General features: G+C 36.7%; 1 protein-coding gene across 3 annotated transcripts in view; it reads right to left on the bottom strand.

The window, feature by feature from the left end:
• Positions 1 to 21927, bottom strand: part of LPIN2 (lipin 2) — a 44720-nt gene that overhangs the window by 18077 nt on the left and 4716 nt on the right. For 2 of the 3 annotated variants that reach the window (XM_082289253.1, XM_082289255.1), the window contains exons 1-5: positions 17593 to 17817; positions 12413 to 12613; positions 9922 to 10017; positions 6233 to 6531; positions 2159 to 2266 (exon numbers count right to left, since the gene is read on the bottom strand). In XM_082289253.1, coding sequence (XP_082145379.1) covers positions 2159 to 2266; positions 6233 to 6531; positions 9922 to 10017; positions 12413 to 12613; positions 17593 to 17679 — 791 coding nt within the window. In that variant the 5' untranslated portion in view covers positions 17680 to 17817. Of the gene's footprint in view, positions 1 to 2158; positions 2267 to 6232; positions 6532 to 9921; positions 10018 to 12412; positions 12614 to 17592; positions 17818 to 21927 lie in introns of those variants that run through there. The other variant, XM_082289254.1, reaches the window with a different exon arrangement.

The following is a 21927-nucleotide window of genomic DNA, read 5'->3' as shown; positions in this document are numbered from 1 at the left end:
AAACTAACTTTCCCTACATGTCAAATAACTTATTTCACCTACACCACAAGTCAACTGGAAGCCATGCAGAATATTAACCTGTTTCTAAGCCTAATTCTTAATACTGAGCAGTACCTGCAAAAGACTGAGTATTTCAGGGCTTTGGGACCCTACGTCTGTTCCACTTCCCCCAAAATATGTTCTCCACTGTCACTCTTGGACAGAAGTCTTTAGCCAAAAGGCCCATACTTGTAATAGTGCCCTAGTCATGCCAACACTGCTTGTTAAAATAGGAGGAACACTGATGGCATCAGGTATAACATCTTATTATAGTGAGTAGGACAAACAGAAGTGTCCTTATGGAAAGGACTTGGTCTGTTTTCTTTCTTAAGCTCCTTGCAAGGGTTCTGAAGAGCAAGACAACCAACTGAACTACAAGTTAGTTAGCTTTTTCAGATCGCCAAAAAGGAGGTTATTAAAACTTCCCATTTCTCTTCTGCTATACAATAGCTACATGATAAAATCTTTCTTTGATGGCTTAGGAGAAAGCAAAATTTCTCTTCTTCTAGATGGCTCTTGTGAGAGAATCCCCTACCCAATGCCCTCCTCAAAGACAGAAAGGAAAATTGCCAATTTCTCTGTTGAACTGCAAGCTGGACTGGGTAGCTTTTTGTTAAAAAGCAACCCCAAAACTGAAAGACCTAGGTACCTCACATGAGGCACAAACAAGTTCTTGCAGCACACTTGCCCCTAAACACATAAATGAGAAGAGATGCATGAATCATCTCTCCCAGATATAATCTACTAGTTTACACTAGCTCAGAGTTTTATAAACTGAAAACAAGAATCAGCCTCCATGCTACAGTCATCTAGGTGATACAATCCACACAGCAATGTACCAATCCTTTGGGTCAAACACTGTGACTGCTTTTCAGTCACAAACCACAAACCTTTGGGGAACATTTGAAGACTACATCTCATTAAGTGTAACTGAGGATGTGGTTGTCAGCCCAAAACTTGAAAAGGAATGATAATGGCATTTCCTGTCCAACTGCTTCTGTTCATTAACCAGCTATGCACTGGGGGAATTAGCAGGCACCAAACATGGCGTGGTACATTGTGACTCCACTGAGGCCACAGCCCTGCAAACACCTCAAGCAGAGAGGTCATACACACTTCAAAAAATACTGGCTGAAGTTGAGCTCTTCTATTCTGCACCACCTGTTGATACAGAAGAACATGCACCTGTGCACTGAGAAGGTAACAAGCAACAATGGCCATCACAAAAGGCTGACCAGTAATCCTCACCGACCTTGTGAATGTATCTGCTATGAGGCAGATTCCTCCATCAAACTGAAGAGCAGTAAAACTAGACACTTGCCAAAGAGTTCAGATGAATCAAGATACTACTTAGCATGCTATGTGAGACATATATGCCCTCTCCTGCATGTCCAAGGTTCAGGGAAAGTATGAAATTTACCGTAAATACTACCACATATGCACAGAGTGCTTTCTTATGCATACAGAGATTGAGGTTAGAGTGGTGAAACCCAAAGTGTGAGCCTTGAAAAATCTACAAACTGAATGCAAGAGGAATAGCATGAACATCAGAAACTGAAGAATGCACTTGAACGTACAAACAGAAGTGCCCTGGTCACAGCAAAAGCTGACTGGCAAGCTGTATTATGCCATTTTAAAGAATCCACAGTCAACTGATGCTGATTTCAGTATCTCTGGACAAAGAAAGATACCAGAACTCCAGCAAACCCCCTGTTCTGAAGCGGAATACGATTCAAGTTTAGGATCTAGCTTTACCTTGAGCAATGCAGATTACTTCACACAGCAAGATGTACCTTACATACTCAACACTTCCGTGTTCTGGCAGATCAAGTATTGCTCGTGATAGGGTGAATCACAGGGAACCATACTCATTTTCAATACCCTTCTCAGCCTGAGGAAAGCTCATTAACTGTATTTCCTCTCTTTAACAGTAAAATAATACATTTAGTAAAGTTCCTGAAGTTTCAAATTAGTATCAAATGCTGTATTTGATATCACAGAAGTTGTGTAAGTTTAATAGTTTTACAGATCAGCGGGAAATTGAACATAAAGGCACAGTAATTTTTTTTACAATTATTCATCACTATACAACAGGCAATGACATTACAAAGTGACTTACTTCTCCAGAGGGGACCAGTCTCCATCAGATAAGGGGTAATGATCCTTCGAATGATAAATCAAAGATTCTTTTTGCTCTTCACCCTTTGGTGATGAATTTGAGGATCCTCTGTAGAGACACATAAGACAAAGTCAGCTATAAGAAATTTGCATTACTAATTCAGTAAAAAAAATTACATAGATGTTATTAAAAATCTAAGAACAAAAGTAAGGACTTGTTTGAAAGACACCTTTATGTAACTTAGAATGTATTTTAAAACTATTATTAATACTTGAAAATATTGCAAATTTAAAAATCTACTACTCCTACAAGTTAATACTGAAGAAATCACAATAGCATAAATGATACTACTCTAGTGGTAAATGATATTGCTCTACAGAGACAAATAATATTACCAAAACACAAAGATGAACATAAATTTTTTACACATAAACTTTACTATGTGCATCTTACAATCACAGGGAAAGTTAAATTAGAAAGCTTACTTTTGACAATGTACATTTGACAGATTAAAACAGTAAGAAACCAGGTGTAAGTACTAGCATCACAAGTTACCCAAGAGCTTACAAATTAACATCATCTACAACAAGGACATAAAATACTGCACTTTTCTGAACAGTGGGGTTTGTTTTGCAGTGGGAAGTCTACTCAGTATCTACATCAAAGACCCAAACCCAACCAACAGTTAGACGCACTGAACAGGCATACACCCTATTTTACACAGAAGTCCCCTTGAAATATTACCATCATAAGAGTACCTTCAGATCTTATTACAGCTTTCTGAATTTAACTGAATAAATACCTATTCTCAGGATACAACTAACTTGTTTTGAGGTTAGATCAAGGGCATCATGGCTATACAGTAGATAAGAATACAAGGAAGACATGCCTGGAATTTGTGTGCAAAATGCAATAGAAATTATTTTAAGCCATTATTATGAAAAAACCCACTATTTTTATTCCAGTGCACAGTTGCACTGGATTTGTTTTGGAATGGTAATGTTCATTTCTCTTATGGAGGGAGGAATGAAATTATTTTGCTATCATCAAATGTGTAAATATTTAGAATTTACATGCTTACTCAATTATACACTAAGCAGCGACAGTGATCTACCTCATTTGCCCAAGTCTTTCATTTGGAAGACAGTCTAGATTATGGTAAATGCTGAACTCTAAAAATGTCTTTGTAGCTCCACTTCTTATTCTGCAGTAGCATTCTTATGAAACCTGATGATGCTGCCTGACTTGAGAACTGCAGAGACTGTACATCGTTTGTATTCATAAACTAAGCTAAGCGTGACAGAAATATGTTTCATACCATCTTTGCAGGCAGTACTAAGTATCTCCAAAAGAGGAAAAAAGTATGATTGAACAACTAAGTAAACACAAAAAAAATTAGAGGTCCTCAATATTTTCACTTCAGTGGGGAGGGAGGCAAGATGAGACATGGGTGGAAATGAACAGATTTTATTCACTGGAAATCGGCAACAAAAAGGGTCCATACAAAGGATCCTAAAAATCAAATTTAACTGATAAGTGGATAAACACAAAAGTTAAAAATCCAAACTCAGTCGAAGATTATTGAAAATACAAGGGGAAAATCAGTATGCATCAACTTGTAACTTCAAGCTGCACTATCAATTCTAAGCTATTTTGCAAGATTTATAAACCGTACTTCCACTTCTCATTGTTGTCCACTTTACATATAGTCTAAATAAACATATGATATTTCAGAGACAGATAACTACTTTAACCCTTTAAAACCCTTAGCACTGGAGAAATAATACCCTCTATTTCTGAGTTATACATACTGTAATCTTAGTCTTCCTGGTATTATTTTATATAAGTCCAGCACTACTAACGTATCTAAATCACAGCTGGAAAAGACAAAGGACATATTTTGAAAAAAGCTGATAAACACTTGGTAATAGATTTTCCCAAGAAACAGGAAACAGCTTGCTTTCTGCTTTATAAAAAACCAAAGAGATAAGACATTACATACTGGCACCTCTGACTGAATTTTTGACCTTCCTGTTAAAATATCAGCCTCCCTTTTCCTTTCCTAGTTTCACTTTGAAATCTGAAGCTATGTCTAATAACAGTTAAGTTTCTAGTTACTTATCTTTCTTCCTCCTCTTCAGAGCCACACATTTTTAAGTAAAAAAACCCCCAAAAGCAGGCAACCAAAACACAATCTCAAACAAACCTACTGATACCAACTTACATCCCCATGGGGTTTGAAAAGAAAACTTATGAACACTTTTTCACAATCATATTTTTAGCTGGGAAGAGAACAAGTACATGCCTATTGCAAGGCATTTTATTTCCTGCCCTGGTAGCCCACTGGAATGAGAGTATATAAACTTCACTAAGTGACACAGAGCCACAAACCTACTGTCTGTGGGCCTTCACCATTACAATGTATTTTTGTTTCTGTCCTGCATTTACTTGCTGTTCACAAGAAAACACATTCTTTTACAAAATCATCTTCCTTTCACTTTACAACACTGTCTGATGATGTATTTCTACTGCTGTTTCTGCTTATTCATGTTAAAAAAAATAAAGATTACAAATAAAAAACCTTGCCAAACTTTCATTCTAAAGGGTACAAAAAATAAAACCAGAGTAAACTTGATGAAAACACCATGGTAAGTTCAGTTATGACTAAACATTCGACATTTCTGTCAAACACACCATTTTTTTATTCCTCTCTAGTCAAAGTAAGATGATTGCTACAACAGCAATTTGAATCCTAAACACTGGATGAAAGCAGCCCTTATTAACATGACATTTCTAAATACTTCATGCCTTTGTAATGAGACGTTAAATAAAGAATAAACAATTATCGAGTTATATTTTCTCTTCCTGTACTTGACGGTTGTTTTTATTTTTGATGGTTTCACTATGACAAGTTTATTGTTGTCTTAATAACTGCACACTAAAGACTGAGTAAAAGTCTTCCTTTTCTTAAACTGAAAAAAAAGATAAAAATCTCAAACTAAACAACATGCCAATTCCCAGACTTAAACAGAGCAGTGAATACCTAAATGACAATTCCTTGACATAAATATAACACTAATAAAATAAAGCATATGAACTAACAAAGCCACAGACGCTCTAAAAAACACTTTAAAATCCAAATTTTGTTTGTTGTGTTTTACTGATCATAGGTATAATAACAGATTCATGTTTTTCTGTTGCACTAACTTTTTTGGCTGGTACTTACTAAATTTGAGACTCCTTTGAAGATCCATACTGAGGGAGTTTTTTCAGTTATATTTTATTCTCTTACACCAAAACATTCTTGCAATTCCCAGACCTGAACTTGAATTTATTCAGACAGTATTGTATTTAATAACAATGCTGTCCAGTGAAACACCTAGATTTCTTTGAAAGCTAAGTCCTGACAGGTAGTTTTTTCCTGGACTTTAAGCATTCATATGCTTGATAGCTTTCATGTATAATCTTAATCTTTCCTACTACCCTATAGATCTCTTCAGTGTGTTAGTATGTGCTACCACTTTAGCACAAACTTTACTAAGAATTTATTTACTTCAAAAATACAGGACTAATTCTTTTTCCTCTTTTTTTTTTTTTTTCTTTTCTTCATATACTTATAAAGAATTCTCTTCACTAATGTGAAGGGACATTCATTTATATAGTTTTCAGTTGCCAAAGTAAACGTCAGGTTACAGAGAAGCCAAATTCAAATGTGGTGTACTACCACACATTCCACACTGCAACCTACCTAGAAGTTACCAAACACACCAGAAGATCACTCTGCCTCATCAGAGAAATTACACTGAAACTTTCTCAGTCACACAACAGATCACAACAACACTTCTTCACTACAATGGGCTTAACTGCACTTCTTGTTCATTAAAAAAGGCCCAGCTTTAAGGTGAATCTGTGAAGATTTGGAAGATACCAGTTTGGAGTTTTGTTTGTTTGCTTGAGGAAAGGCCTAGGCAGAGCCTACCAACACTTATGCAATACCTGCATACAGGAAATGAACATATCACCTTTTAAACGTTCAGTGGTAACAGGGAAAACAGCAACTACCTAAGAACTTACCTAAGGGGCTGTACACTTTTCTCATCATCTGAGCTTATTTCCATTTCAAAAATCTCTTCAGTCCCAGCAGAAGAGATCTGATCTTCTTTCCTGATATCTTGTTTGTATTTCTTTCTTCTTCTTTTTTTCTTTTTCACAGAACCTGGGGTAAATACAGTCTCTGTTTCTGCAGAATGTGGAATTTCTGAGTTTGCACATGGCCTCTCATTTTCACCTGATTTCAAATGATTGTCAGTGTCTTTAAAAAACTGATCTTCAGTGGGTATTGGAGATGTTGCCAAATAAGCAGGAACTTTTTCCTAAGGAAAAAAAATTAAAAAAAGAAAAAGCTATTTTTTTCCACTTTGTTTTGTGCACACAGTATAGTTGTCAGCTACAGATTAACCCTTGTACCTATGTTTAGACACAAAGCCATACAGAAGCCCAGTGGTATGAAGCTGATATCCAGAAGTATCACCAAGTTCACTAGAGTGATTACAAGAAGTTCAAGAAGTTCAGAAAAATGCATGTTAGTACTCTTACAGTTTCAGACACAAACAACTGATTTTGCCAGCAAAGCAAATACCCAGTCGGTGGAATGTTTTTGGAGTTATCTGCCCCGAGCATGCCAGTTCCATGCTTATTACATGTGTTAATAAAAAAAGGCTAATTAAATCCCCTGTTTATTTTGAAACAGATTCATGGGAAAGCAAAAGTTGAAAGGGACATCTGGACACCATCTGGTTCAATCTTCTGTCAAAAGCAGGGCCTCGGGTTAGGTCATCCAGGGCCTTGTCAAGCCAAAGGTTGAGTATTTCTAGGGAGGGAGTCTATCACTTCTCTAGGCAACCTATTCCTGTCCTATATTGCTTTTGTACAGAAGGATTTTCCTTATATCTAGCTGATATTTTCCCCTGTGCCCTTCACCCCATTTTATCATTAGGCAGCCTTGTGAAGAGAGTCTCTGTCTGTTCTACAACAACCTCTACTGCAAGACTGTGGTTAGATTCCCCTGAATCCTCTCTAGGCTCAACAGAACAAGTTCCAGCAACTTTTCTTCCTATTTCAATTTCTCCAGCCCTCTACCAGACTGTCTCCAATTTTCCACATCTCTCCTGAACTGGGGAGACCAGAACTGTGTTCCAGATCTGATCTAACATACACCAAGCTGAGCAGGACAACCCCACATCCCTCCATGTGCTGGCTGTGCTATTGCTGATGCTGCCTGGGACACATTTGCCTTGACTGCAGCCAAGGCATGCTGCTGGCCAGGGGATGCAGAGATGCATCTCATGCAGTCAGATCCCAGCCTGCACTGCTGTGTGTGCCACCCTCCGCTTCCAACCCTTATGAGACACTGCACGTGTATCTTGGTTAAACCTTGTGCAGATCTTGTTGGTCCAGTCTCCCAGCCTGCCAAGCTGCTTCTCTGTGGTGCCTCTTTTTCTGACCTGCCCACCTCTCCTCCCAGTTCACTGTTACCCACAAAATTGGTGAAGGCGCCTTCAGTCATGTCATACATGTCAGACATTATTTATCTAAAGTATCTTTCAAAAAGAAAAGCTCAACTATAATTTACTCACATTAAAACCAACATACAAACAACCAACCCTCAACTAATTACAACCCACTGTCCTTTAAGGGAAAAGCTTTAGCTATGGACTGCCTGAGGTTTATTTACATCATAACAAGAAAGTGAAAAGACATTGACACCTAGTCTGAAAGAAACACACTGTGAAGGGACAAAGACAAGGTGGAACAAAAGCAGAAGAATTTGCATAATGAAGAGAAAAAGTTATGGAACTCAATTTTATGGTAGAAAATAGAAGTAATTACAAGATGTCTGTTATTTTACTGGACTATTGTACAGAAGATTAGTCAGAAACACTGATGAGACACAGCCAGAGCACTGATATTACTTCTGATGTGTTCAAAGTCTTATCTGCTATTTAACACTAAATTGAAATTTTTCATTGAGTTAAGAGTTACGGAGCAGATTAACAGTTAAGAGAACAGATTTTGTTCCACTGGTTGTAAAGTAGAGTGAAGTAGAGAAAGGAGAACAAAATACTGCCTTATACAACGGTGATGATACACAGATTTTGCATTGTGAAAACCTTGAAATAAAATGCTAGCACCTAAACTAAAGTTAATATTCTACACCATTAGTGATAAATAATCAAGAACAAATAAACAAATAAATAAATCACGTAAAAAGGTTAAAAGAAAACTGGCTGAAAATTTGTCTTGATTTACATTATTGAGGTGAGTGGTATTACTTGTGAATGTCAAGATGCGAAAAATGCGAAGACTGATCCCTTAAAGGACCATTCTGAATCCCCCCCAAGGGAAAAAAAAAGAAAAATCAATGAGAGATTTATGACTTATCCCTTAAGCATAGCTTCAAGAGGCAAACAAACAGGTGTTGGTCAGTTGCAGGAAAAGAAAAATGCCTAAAAGCAGTAAAAATAACTCAGTTTTGCTTTGTAGCAAACTTGATCTATATTTTCAGCATGAACTACCAGCTTTCAAGAACACGTTAGACACAGACAAGACACTCTTGTTATAAATCAAAATGTACTATGCATGTGCAACAGCTCCCTTAAAATGTTGTACTGGGGACAAAGGCAGTGGTTATCACCCCTGCTTTCCGAAAGTCGTAGGACTGATCAGTTCCCATCAATGTCTGACACGGTCTAGATCTATAAAAAACTGCTTTCAGTTTTTATTTTAATCATGGTGTACACTGACACAGAACCCAGCCTTCCTTCTGCTTATGAATCCTGACCCCAAGTTATCATTTGGGGTCTTAATGCTTATTTTTGCCTTCCACTTTAAACTGTTATTAACTCCTTTCAAGATGAGAGCTTCCTCTGATCCCTCACAGTAAACAAGCAGCACCCTAAACCAAAAACTGGATCAATCTTATTTCCTTGAAAGACTGATTCCAAGAGGAAATTCACACTTTATCTTTTACTTCACTGAGACCATTTTTTTCCTCTCTCTTCTGACTATTTTCATTAAACCTTTTGGAAGGTTGTACTGAGATCTTCTTTCCCCCAGACTTGCTGAAAAATGCCAACAGATTCAAAAGTGATCAGAAGCAATGCTCAGGACTGCCCAATGTTGTGATTACATAACTCCCATATCCTTAGGAAATCAGAGTAAAAATGAACCGTTATTCCTGTTTTTCAGGGGCTCATCAGCTTCCAGCTGCAAGAGATTCTTGGGAAATAAATTCTCAAGTCAAAGAAGTTACAGTTACCTGGTGAAAGTATCATAAAGAAAATTACGAAAAACTGGGCTAAAATTTGTAAGGCAAATTAAAAATATGCCCCAAAAATAGACTACCTTTATTACTACAGGCACAACCTATATGGAAGCAAGGCAAAAATTATCGTAAGACACCACAACCAGTGTAACTGCATTCAACAAGAATGAATTAACTAAAACAAAATAAAAAATACTTCAACACACTTTCCAAATAATGCTCTAATTAATAAAAGTAATTAGTTACTTTATTATTACTGGCGGCAAAATTATACAAAGCATCAAACATCTTGGCAACATATGAAAGAGACATTAAGATTCAGTTACAGAAAATCTAGCTTTCACAGAAGTGAGGACATTGACAACACTGTATGAAGCATTTTTAACCCATTACTCTGTTAATACTACATTGTAGCCATCAAGAAGCACAAAGCCCTTACATTTTCCTCCTCGGTTTCTTGCACAAAGAAAGCTTCTCCATTGTCACCCAGTTTCATATGAAGATCAACAGCATCGCCATTAATTTCTATATCAATCTGTGGAAAGAGACAATTTATTGTAAATAATTCATCATGGGGAAAGCTCTGACCTCACGGTCCACTTAGCTCTGAGTGTAAACTTTGTTTCACTGTATAATGGCGTCCCTTTCTCCTCTCTCTTTCTGATGCAAGTCTGTCATAATGGTCTTTAGTTTGTTCACCTGCAAAATACGTCATGCTCCTGGCAGAGAGCCGAACAACCACAAGAAAAATAAGAAAAAAATAAACTTATATAAAGACTGAATCTTGTTCAAAGAATTATTGATCTAGTCTTTATTTCACGGAAGAATGACTGAGACTGTTCAGATGTTTAAATCTCAGTCTGAACTGGAGTTGTATGAATCTGAATCCTGAATACCAGAATTTTCACCTGGAAGCCTCCTGGAGGCAGGCTTTGTCTGAAAGTGGAAAGAGACTTGCCACAATTATTTCTGTGACTCCAGTTAGTGTTGCAGAATGCTCATGAGTTTATGGGGGTATGACATAGGACCACAACCCTTCTGCAACCATAGTGGTTTTTTCAGAGAATAATGTTTTTATTATCCTAAAAAAGTACTTTTTAGCCAAGAAAACCCAGTCATAGGAGATGATAAATTAGGTAAATAACCAAACATGCATGGGGACTATACCTAAATGCTTAAGATAACCACTTCTTTTTCCCCACAATAACTGATTTTGATCTGAAAATCATATATATTTCACTACTGCTTATTTTTAAAATAATTTCTTGCATTTCCAATTCAGCAACATGAGTTTATAAAACCTCACCTTTTCTACGTGCTAGTTTAGACATACAAACATCTCTAGTTTTAGCACTGATATCTCACACTGGTTTCTGGACACCTTAATATATACGTGAAGTTGAAGCACAGATATGCATACTTTGTGTTCCTACACAACTTGGGACTACCAATTGATCTTGGCCTCATAACATGCCAGAGAAAAATGCATCCACAATGCAGTAACAAACACTCAACTGACTATTCAGAGAACTGTGTGAACAGTAACTCCCAGGATGGAAGAAACAAGGAGCAGCAGTCATCCACACAAGCAAAAGCTGAGAATTATGCTGACAGTCTAGTACAACAGGTATCAAGAGTAGATGTTTCCACTATTCAACAGCTTTTTAGAGGTACCCAGAAACTGAAAACCTCTCAAATTTGGTTCAGCTACTCAGAAGTGTAATTGAAGACATTTAACAAACTCAAGTTTCAGACCACTCCTGTTGTAAGCCTATCTCACTCGCCTAGAGGTCAGAAAAAGTACAGCTATACCACCTCTTCTGTACCCTGTTGAAAACTGTAATGTAATCTGTTACAAAACTGTCAAGGTTAAAAATTCTTTGTCATCAGCATGCTTGTTAAAATAAACACACATGAGAAATCAAACAAAAAATAAACACAAAACCTGCTACTCACCTGTGTCACTATGACAAACATACAACTCTAATGCATGTAACTGTAACTACTGACTTTTAACAAAAAAATTACCTGACCTAACTGCTCTTTTAGCTTCACTTTATTCTCTTTTCACAATGAAAATATGAAGAGAGGCGTAGCTTCCTGCAATAACCATTACCTCCTTAAATAAGCAGAATATAATCCTGAGGGTTTATTACTGTTTAAAACAATCCATATTTTGGTAGCACACCAACAGGCCATACACAGTATTCCTAACTGACAGTAAAGTCCCCCCACAACAGCTCCATCTTCCAGCCGACCCAACCCAACTCACTTTCTGAACACAATTAACAAAGCCTATGGAAAGGGGATGGCAGGACAATCTGCTCGGGTAGCACCACCATCTCAGAATGGCTGGACAGGAAATTGTACCAGGTTCTCTTTCAAACACACCCACACAGAAATGAAGCCTCAGTCTCAGTTTTCATTTGCTGGTGGATATTAATAACTGCATTTTCTACTGCAAATCAGCCTTGAACACAGCTAACAAGGAGCGATATTTGTAACAGGTCACCAACACTTAACATACGCTCTTGTCTGTCCTTCACACATTCCAAAAAGAGTTGCTTACATCTGGGATCAGTTAAATAGCATTAAGCATTTCTTCCCCAGCCTACTTGGATAAGTAAGTAAATAGCCTCATGTAAACATTTTACAACTGTGAAGTCTATGCATTTGTATTAGTCTTTGTGCATAGGTCCAGAGCTGTCAAAGCTCTTCTTTCACAGTATTTTTGCAGAGTCCTTAGATTACCACAAGAAGTTCTGTTGTGCATTCCAAATCTACCACCCTGTACAGCATCTATGAGCAACTGCTCTGGACTAAACTGGCCTGCTAACTGGGAATGTGGGGAGCTGTGGAAGGAAGGAAGAGGGGAAAAAAGGAATGCACTGGTACTCAAAACTTTGTTTTGACCCACTTTCTGAACTTACCACTTTTTCTTTAGAGCGCAATACACCAAGCTTCCCAAATCGGACATGGAAAGGGGAACACTGGTATGTCCCATCCTGCTGCCGGACCACAATGACATCGATGCATCCCGAAAGGGTTGCCTGATTAATGCCTTTGTACAGCTCCTTCACAGTAACCAGGACTTGTCCTGCAAGTTGCCCTACGTAGTTCATAGTCTGAGACTAAGGGAGAGAAAGAAAAAAAAAAAAGTAAATTTCAAATACATGAAAGGTTTTTTGAAATGAATTTTTAAAAAACATTTAAACATGTGCAATGTCATTTATCAATTACTCAAACTATTGCAATAAGCTTTACACAAATATTTTCAAGAATCAACAGAACTTTGAGGCAATCCTTGTATCAGTAAAAGTCTCCAGAGTTATAAAACCTATTCTTAATGCTTTATCAACTTGAATCTATGACTAACTAAATACTTTAAAGAAAATTTTGAAGCTTGTCATTTTTAGACCTCAAAGCCTCGATTTAAGTGATACTTAGTATCTTGGATAAGCCAGAAAGAAAAATTCATTCTCTGGAGGACTGCCGGTTTAATACAGCTGATCCTCTATTGTAGATGAAGATAACTGTACATAACGATGCAAAAAAAATCTTAGAAGTGGGGAGAAGCTATGTAGAGCATACTGCATGGAACTCTTCCTTTACACATCTGTATTTCAAAAATGGTTGAGTCACCTGAGAGAAATTACCCAAGCATGCAATGGAAGGAAAGAGATACATTAAGAAGATTATGCTACAGTCAAACAGGATAAACAAGAGCACAGAATCACTTATCCAAAATTCTGTCTAATTTATTAAAAATACTTAAGTAAATGAATGAATTCTGAATGACTGCAAGTCTTTCAGACTAAGAATACAATTTGAACTATGACTGCAAATAAGAAATGAAGGTCCAAAGATTTCTCAGAACATCTGAGCTTTAACAGAAAGAGGAGGGAAAACTGTGAAAATGTTTTGATAGAAACCTAAGTTAAACCCTTCCTCATTCTACCATCTCCAGCCTCCCACCCACAAGTCTGCTTGTTACAAGCTCATTTTAAAAACATCCAAGCAACTGTAGCCTCTAAAGTTAAGGATATTTAGGAGAACAAAGAGCCACGGCCAAAAAGCAAAACCCACAACACTGAACACACAAAAGAGCCTAAATCATTAAAAAAAAAAATTTTTTTTGGGGGGGGGGCGATATTATTTCTAGAAAAAAATCTACAATGAATTTTTTTTCTATTTGCATTTCTGTTTTTATTAGTTGTTGAACAAGGTTTAGGACTTTTCTTAATACCTCTAAACAAAACTGTACTGCATTACAAGAGCTCTTCCTACTGATACTGCTTTCACTGTCTAGATAATTAATCAATTATTTCTCTTTTGAGCCTCCAAAGTCTTCCTTACAGTAACACAGGGTATCTCACACTCACTGAAAAGGGGGTTACTTTTGTGGCATCTACATACCGATATAATTGTAAACAGGCAAGAAATCTGAAACTACTTTCACACTTAGAGCAACTATGGAAATATTTTTCTCCATCTCAGGCTTCTCATACATTACCAAACCACATTAACATTTTTTTAAAATAATTCCTTCCTCATCACAAGTATAAAGGAAGGTGGGGGGTTTCCAATACAGATTTAAAACTGTCTTGAAATTATCCACAGAATTACTATGCTACTTAACATGCTAGAGAATTTTTTCCTGTAGCCTTTGTACAACATAGTTGATGAAGACAAAAAGAACAGACTGTCATTGAGTGAGTAATGAGATCAGGAGGATGGACTCCTAACATTAGTCATTAACTCAATTTCATCTGTAAGTAGCTTCACGTATAACTATAAAACTGACTGCTTGGTAGTGAAGCAATTAGCTCACTTTTGCTAAAGAGAGAAAGTCTCACTTCAACCTTTCCTCATCTGACCCTCTTAATGAGCCGATTTTAGCTCACTGACACAGCTGGCAAAAGTCTACCATTTCTGGTTGTTGTTTGTTTCAGTGGGTTGCTGGTAAATCAGATTAGCTCACTAAGCAAAACATGACAAACACCTGAGTCATGAGGCACTGAGCAGCACCAGAGAGATAGGAAAAAAAAAAAAAGAGGCAGGGAATTGAACATCATCTTTTTGACAAGTGAGGTAATTGCTGCATCTCATGGAACTGTAACTCAAGACAGAGAGGTTACAGTATCTCTGCTTTCCTGTTGAAGCAATTAGTCTTCCCCGAATATGACAGTCATGTTTAAACTCAATCTCATGAAAGAAAAAAATCTTTAACACATAATCATTATCATTCATGGCTCTACCTTGGTCACTTCCAAGGGCAGTCTATAGTATCAGCTTAGAAAGAAAAGGTGACTTTGTGTCACGAAGGAGACTGCGTTTGTTACAAGAAATGTTTGACACAATCAGGAACAAAAATCTTTAATAGGGTCTCCATTCCATGTATTTATTTCAGTGAACAGGACTTGAGAAGTGGTTATTAGCAAGGAATTCTCTCTAAGTAGTGACTTCCTAGAAGACCAAAATTTCCCACCTTCTACTAAGAACTGAGTTCACATGATATATAATTTAGTTTTTCTCTACACATGCTAACTTGACCATATAAATTCGTCACACAACCCACATAAGACCAAAGCATTCACTCATTTTACATATACTCTTGCTTCCCTGTAGCAAGAATATCCTGTAGCAATGTTATCTCTTCTAGAGGTATCAGTTTCATTGCTGTAGCTCACAGCACAGCCACTTTTATGAACATACATAAACTGAATATCGTCTTAGATTTGAAAGTTCATAGCTGGTTCACCCTAACATGTGAAAAAGTTATGAACTTTTGTACCTACTGAGTATTAAAAACATTGCTTATAAGCAAAGTAGCTTTTTATGATCCAAGTCTTAATGTAAATGTTGTTTTGCACATTGCAAGTAAACCAAACTAGATCAAGGTAATAAACTAATGCAGTTTATTGCTTACCAGGCTGCAGCTCAGCTTTTAACGTAATGGTTGACTTTGCAAGATAAACATGTTATATAAAAAGGTTCAAACATTAGCAAGAAAATGATCAAATAGAAATGAAGTGTCACTATATGCCTGAGAAACATGTCATTTTATATCAAATGTCAGTAGAACCCCAGCTGGGAGATTTTAAAATCTGGGGGTTAGGATTGGGTTTGGGTTTTGCTTGGCGTTTTTGTTTGTTTTCCTTAAATTTTACTGTGTATTGTTGGAAAACTTGTGGCAGTACAGAGAGAGAGGCACAGTATGAAATGTCATTGTGTTAATTCTTGCAAATGCAATAGAAATATCCCAATCACAGAACAACCAGTAAGACACAGTATTTCCTTAATAACATGCTCTATTTCATGCTTAGTAAATATTTATTAAACATCATTGCCTTGAAAGCAGAGAGCAGTATGCCTTCATAATCTCCTATAAGAGCCTAAAAAGCATGCTGATTTCCAGGTTTGCAATTCAGGACAAAAGCTGGATGGAAAAGACAAGCTAAGAAAGGCAATGTAGTAATATTTCACGATACTGCTTAGCTTTTATTTCTTTTGATATCCAGAATCTATACATTGCCTGATGCAGTGAAACTCTGGAACTCTGCATAAAAACTGAGGTTAATGCAGCTCACTACTGCTTACTCTTCTCAGATAGCATATTCAAAGGCTATGAATACCTGAGGTATCTAAGTAGAAACATTTTTTGTGACTTCTGAGGCTGCAGAGAGACTGATTTTTGAATATTGATGCAATACTACCTAGTTTGCAAAAATTTTTACAGCTGAATATATTACTACCACTAAGCTAACTGCAACTGTAATTGGAATGAGAGAAAGAATATCTCTGTCATATCATGAAAATAATTTTTTTTCTGGCAAGAAGCCATTGCACTGCCAAAAGTAAAAACTGAAACTGCTTTGGTTTTTGAACTTTCTTTTTGTGAGAGGGCACAAAACTAAAAACAAAATAAGAAAAACATCTACTTCAGAAGTTCAGTAACTAAAATTCTGTGCCTCCACTTATAAAATACTCAAATCAGTTCAACTAAAATTAACCCTGAATATGCTGTTTGTCTTCCTCATGTTACAGCAATGGCTCTCAGAAATTATGATTAAGCAGTGCTCCACCTCAGAGTAACTAATATGCTCGATATGACAGACAGACAAATTTTCAAAACTCATTACCAGAAAATGCTTACATTCACATAACCTGAGCAGGAGGTTTTGTGGGTAGGAATTATATCTCTGTAACATTAAGAAAGATGTTATTTTGGCTGCCACTAGACCAACATGTTTTAACTTTTTTTTTTGTTATCCAGTAATATCCATATACAGGTGCAAGATATAATCAAAAGTCTGTCCACAAGAGGTGTTTTCTGTGCACATGGAGAACGACTTTACTAATGGTAAACTGCATTTTTTTTGTTCTTAAAGCAAACACCTTTTATACAAGTGGACTCATATGAACATGCATACTACAAGTGTCTAGTTCAACAAGAGAAAAAGAAAAGTGCAAGTTACTCAAAGGCAAGCTATCAGATTGCTCTAGAGAGCTTCAGCTTTAGAGGGCATGAATTTTAACTGTCACTGCAAAAAAAGTTACTTAAAAGTAGATCTTAGCTTACAGGAGAGTAGATATTCATACATCCCATTTCTTTTGAGATACATTTGGAGGATTAAAATATGTCTAATAACACATGATGTAAACAGCAAAGACATTGTACTTGTTTCAATAGATTAGGTAGAACAAAATAAAAAAAAACATGCAGAGCAGCAGTTTACCTCAATTTATCTAATTTTGCTTATATTTGCATACATATAAGTTTATGAGGCAGAAGCTTTCCTTAAGCAGAGGAAATCTTTAGCAAGTGTATTGATAGTTTCTATTTTGTACCCTGAGAAAACTGGGGGAAAAAATGATCCTGCCAAACAGGACCCCTGTAGCATCAGGTCTATCCAACAAAAACATCTTTGTTCCCAAGTTAAGATTTTAATTAGGGGTTTAGGATTGCTCCTAGTACTGCACAGAGCAGCTATGGAACAGTAACGGGAAACACAGTAAGTCTGTTGAATGCCTAATTAAAGTATTCCACATACTATTAAATATAGGCAGCCAATTTTTATATATTTAGCAATAAGTCTGTCAAACTCACCAAGATTCCAGAAGGAACCTTTTCATGGGCAGCAACATCACTTCTATTTGAGTCATCTTCAAGAACATCCTTTTCTGAGTTATGCATCTCAGAAAGCAGAAAACTAACTTTACACAATACAGGTAGATGCAAAAATTACAGCCATAACAGAATGTTGTAGCAGCATTTCTTCTCATAGAAGCAGAACAACTATGTAAACCTTCTGGTCTCTTAGAGGAAACTGCTTGGTATACATTCCCACGCAGAATTACTGGTAAAAAGGAAGTGCTTCTTTAAGAAAGCTCATACAGAAACTCCCTCACCAATAGGCTTTGCTTGAAATGTCCCAGCCCCCCTGCACGCCCTGAGATAAGTAACAACATGGGCAGACTTTGCCATATGTTTGCACTGATAGGTGATGATCTTGGTTTGCATCACATCACGTGACTCCAGCTGAAGCTTCCACGAAAACAGGGATTTAGTTAATGATTCTTAAGCAAAGTCTACATTAGCTTGCTTGGAGACTTTTCACCCACTGTTGCAACTCCACCACTGGCAGCAGCACTCCAAGTCCTGGTTCAGCCTAAGCCAAGCCTGCCTGCTGACACTGCACGCGCTGCTCCCTCTGCTGATGGCGTCACTGGGGCAGCCAGTCATGTTTGATACAGCAAATTTCACAACACTTCGGGGTCTGGTATTTGTGGGCTTTTTTCCCTCCTTGAAACTGAAATTACATAACAATAGTAAAGAGACAACTGACCTGGTGTCAAGTTTACATTGAACCATACAAAACCAATGCACACCAAGATGAACATTTGTTTTCTTGTGGAAATTGTCTTGCTTTCTTCAAACTGAATTGTAAAGCAGTATAATTTGAGTGTGTGGAGAAAATACAAGGTTTTAAAATAACTAGCTCCATGACTCAGAATAAGAATTAATTTTTTATCTGAGGAATTCTGAAATGTCATTACTCATCTAAATAATATAACAGGTGAAATAACTTGAGGAAGAGTAGTAGTGTAAGGAAGCAATTCTGTCCCAGAATGCGAGACCTTCTCTGAGGACCATCAATATTCCCTCCACACAGACGAAGTCTCATTACTCTAAACCCATGCATCTCCTTCCCACACTCACGGGGTTACAATGTGTCTGCTCAGAAGATTGTCAAAGATTTCTTCTTGAATTACAAGCTTAAAAAAAAATTAATCTAGGACCCTACTACTATTCCTCCTCTAAGTTTTTTAAATTCATGTAGTCGCCTTTCATGCAAGGACAGTGAACCACATTATAGCATGCAGCCAAATAGCTTGTAGGTTTCCAGAATAATTAATGAACTACACTCAAGGCCAAAATGAACTACACTCAAAATGAACTGCACTCTCACTGCATCAGTGTCAATGACAAAATCCTAAACTGAGTGTTGGGACTGCTATTCCTGCAGTAAGGTTGCAATAAACTGCTACTATCTCTGAGCCCTTTTCTAAACATTGAATAAGTTCGTATCTGGCTTGTCACAGGAAAAACGAATGGGTTTTTCAGCAAACATGACAAGTATTTTCATAGAATATTAAGAATTACTAGAAACACTCAATTTCCCCTTCCTGTTCATCATTCCTTTATCTTGTATGTTCCATTAAAATACAGACTAAACCACACAGTATTTATGAGAATGAAGCAAAACTCACAAGCCAGTGCTTCTTTTCAAACACTATTGACTTCATTTTATGTTGGGGTTTTTTTCTGTGATACCTATGCTATTTCAATATCGTTTAGTATTTCAGACTGACGTTATTATCTTCAAAGCTTATAAAAGTGTTTTAGACAACAGCCTTTCTAGAATACAGATAAAATTGTTATCACTGCATGAAGGTAAGATTTAGACAGGTAAGCTGTCTAAGCTTTGCACATTTAGCTTCACTCCCTCTTGTCTTTTATTTCTCAATATTAATAAGCTAAGTAAAATATAATTCCTGCTGAGTAAGTTTAAGCACTATGTTATTTACTTACAATTTGCACAGGAAAATTAGCTTTCATTTTGAAAAGCAAATACCTCAAATTTGGAAGTCTTAGAAGCAATGTTTTCCATGCAACCTTAATGAAGCTCTGTGGTGTAGATAGGTTTTCCTGTGGTTCAGTCTCAGAAAGCTCACATGAGTTTTTTCACTAGACTCACACAAGTTAATAATGCTGACAAAGATCATTCACCATCCTGTGTTCTTTCTTTGATGCGCTCTTTGTGGGTCTACACATTTTATCCTCTCGCTCATTAGTCAAAATCCCTGATGGGAAGTATGATTCCATTTTTAAAACATAGTTTTCTGCAGCAATCTTCATAATATATTCAATGGCATTTCATTCAGTTCTACAGCATCTCAGGGATGCAGTATTTTTTTCACCTATGCAATGAAAAATTCAGGCCAGATTAGGAATTAAACATGCAGAGGGTTTTAGCACATCTAGAACTTGATTTTTCAGATTTTCCCTCCTTTTTTTACATCTTTGCATATTCAAAACACTGCCTCAATAGGCTACATTTGTAGTTGCAGATCAGATTTCTTTTTAATGACCATCTGGGATATGTCAAAGTCTGACTGCCTGTGAAAATGACATTTAAATGATTATTGGATTGTACTGTATAGGAACCATAGAACAAATGCCACCAGAAAACCACTACAGCTTTCATCAGTGCACACTGTTCTGAGTTCTGGAAGGAAGGAAGCACAAATCCTAGACATAGTTTCCATCAGCACACTATCCCAATTCACTCAGAGATCAGAATAAATATGCCAGGACAAATGAATGGACCAAATCCTTCTCTATTTAACATGTCCTTCTATATTTAACATAGATACACCAAGTATGGGACAGCCTTTGTCCATGTTCCAATTGTCTCCTTCACCCCATCCTGTCACACATGATTTTACTTACTATTCACCAAGAATTAAACACCGCAGTTCTCAATGTCAGGATGGGGTGTGACCATTCTTAGTCTCACAGCCCATCCTGACACTGAAAAAGATCCTTTCTCCACAAGGCTCAACTCCAGTTCCAAAGTTCCAACACTTCTCTATTTTCATGCCCTTTTACACTTTGCTTATTAGGTGCAAAAAAAAAAAAAAGTGGACGAGTTGCCAATTCTCCTACACAGATTGCAAAAACCAAACTGGGGCTGAAAATGCTTTTCTGTGCCCAAGTTCTTGGTCCCAGCCCCGGTCTGAAGCATCTGCTTACTGAGACTGGAAAAAAAGCTCTGCTCATTCCAGACTGTGCTAAAACACATTCAGTACAACATCTCTGATACTTTTAAGGGCAAAAGTCTATCCATTCTCTATATGAGCCTTTAAACCTAATTCAAAGGTTATTAACTTGCTAAAATAAAATATACCTTGACATGACTAACAGAAGACATACTGAATGAAGATTATCTGCCTCAGATCCCTTCTGAAAGGGACACATGAATTTTTCTAAAAGAAAGCAGCTAGAGTTTTTCTTCTAGTAGAGTGGAAAAACACCATCAAGTGTCACTTCTTATTAAAAAAAAATAATATGCTTGCAAAGAGTTTCCATATAAAAGCTGAAAGTAGCTAAAATATAACTTGAAATTAAGTTTTCCATTTTAGCAAATTACATGCAACTAAAAATGAAATTCTGTTCAACAATGTTGAAAAATACTAATAGGCAGTACTACCGGCTTTTACCTGCAATTCCCAGCAGTCCAAAAAATGAAGGAAAAGCCCTATCACAAGTAATTAGAGCAGATACAAGAATTCAAGCAGTTAATAGACATTAGAGAAACACTAGTGATACAAAAGTAATGTATTGTTCACTAAACTGGTAGTTAAAAAAGAATAAAATCAAATTTGTTTTCCACCTATGATGCAACATGGTAAATTCAATGCTTTCAAGATCTCCCGTCACATGGAATCAAGACCCATTCTAATAAAAATATTTTTCAGTGAAACTTAAGTACTTTTTTATCACAAGGGGAAAAAAACATAGCAAGAAAGGAAATCCACAGTTTATTTGGAGTTGGTGCTTTCGTAACTGTGTCAACAGTTATATCAGTATGATCTGCTATGAATCAGCTGATTTCAGTGTTACAGTATCTGTCCTTGTATTCATTTGAGCATATTCTTTTTTTTTTTAAGTTACCCTTTTTTTCTGTTTATGAAGGAACGTCAGTGAAGACAAAGAATACTTTAAGAATTCCTAAACTGAGTTTTACTGGTAAAATGATCAGTTCAATCAAAAACTTAGGTTACACATACACAAAATATTCTTATGCATGTGGAAACCTTAACTTCTTTCAAGGTACTGGAAAAAGTAACTGGCTAATCCAAGAGTGCAGCCCTTTGG

Source organism: Coloeus monedula, assembly GCF_965178545.1.
Source record: "Coloeus monedula genome assembly, chromosome: 1".
Classification (NCBI taxonomy): Eukaryota; Metazoa; Chordata; class Aves; order Passeriformes; family Corvidae; genus Coloeus; species Coloeus monedula.
This window is presented reverse-complemented; position numbering and strand designations above follow the sequence as displayed.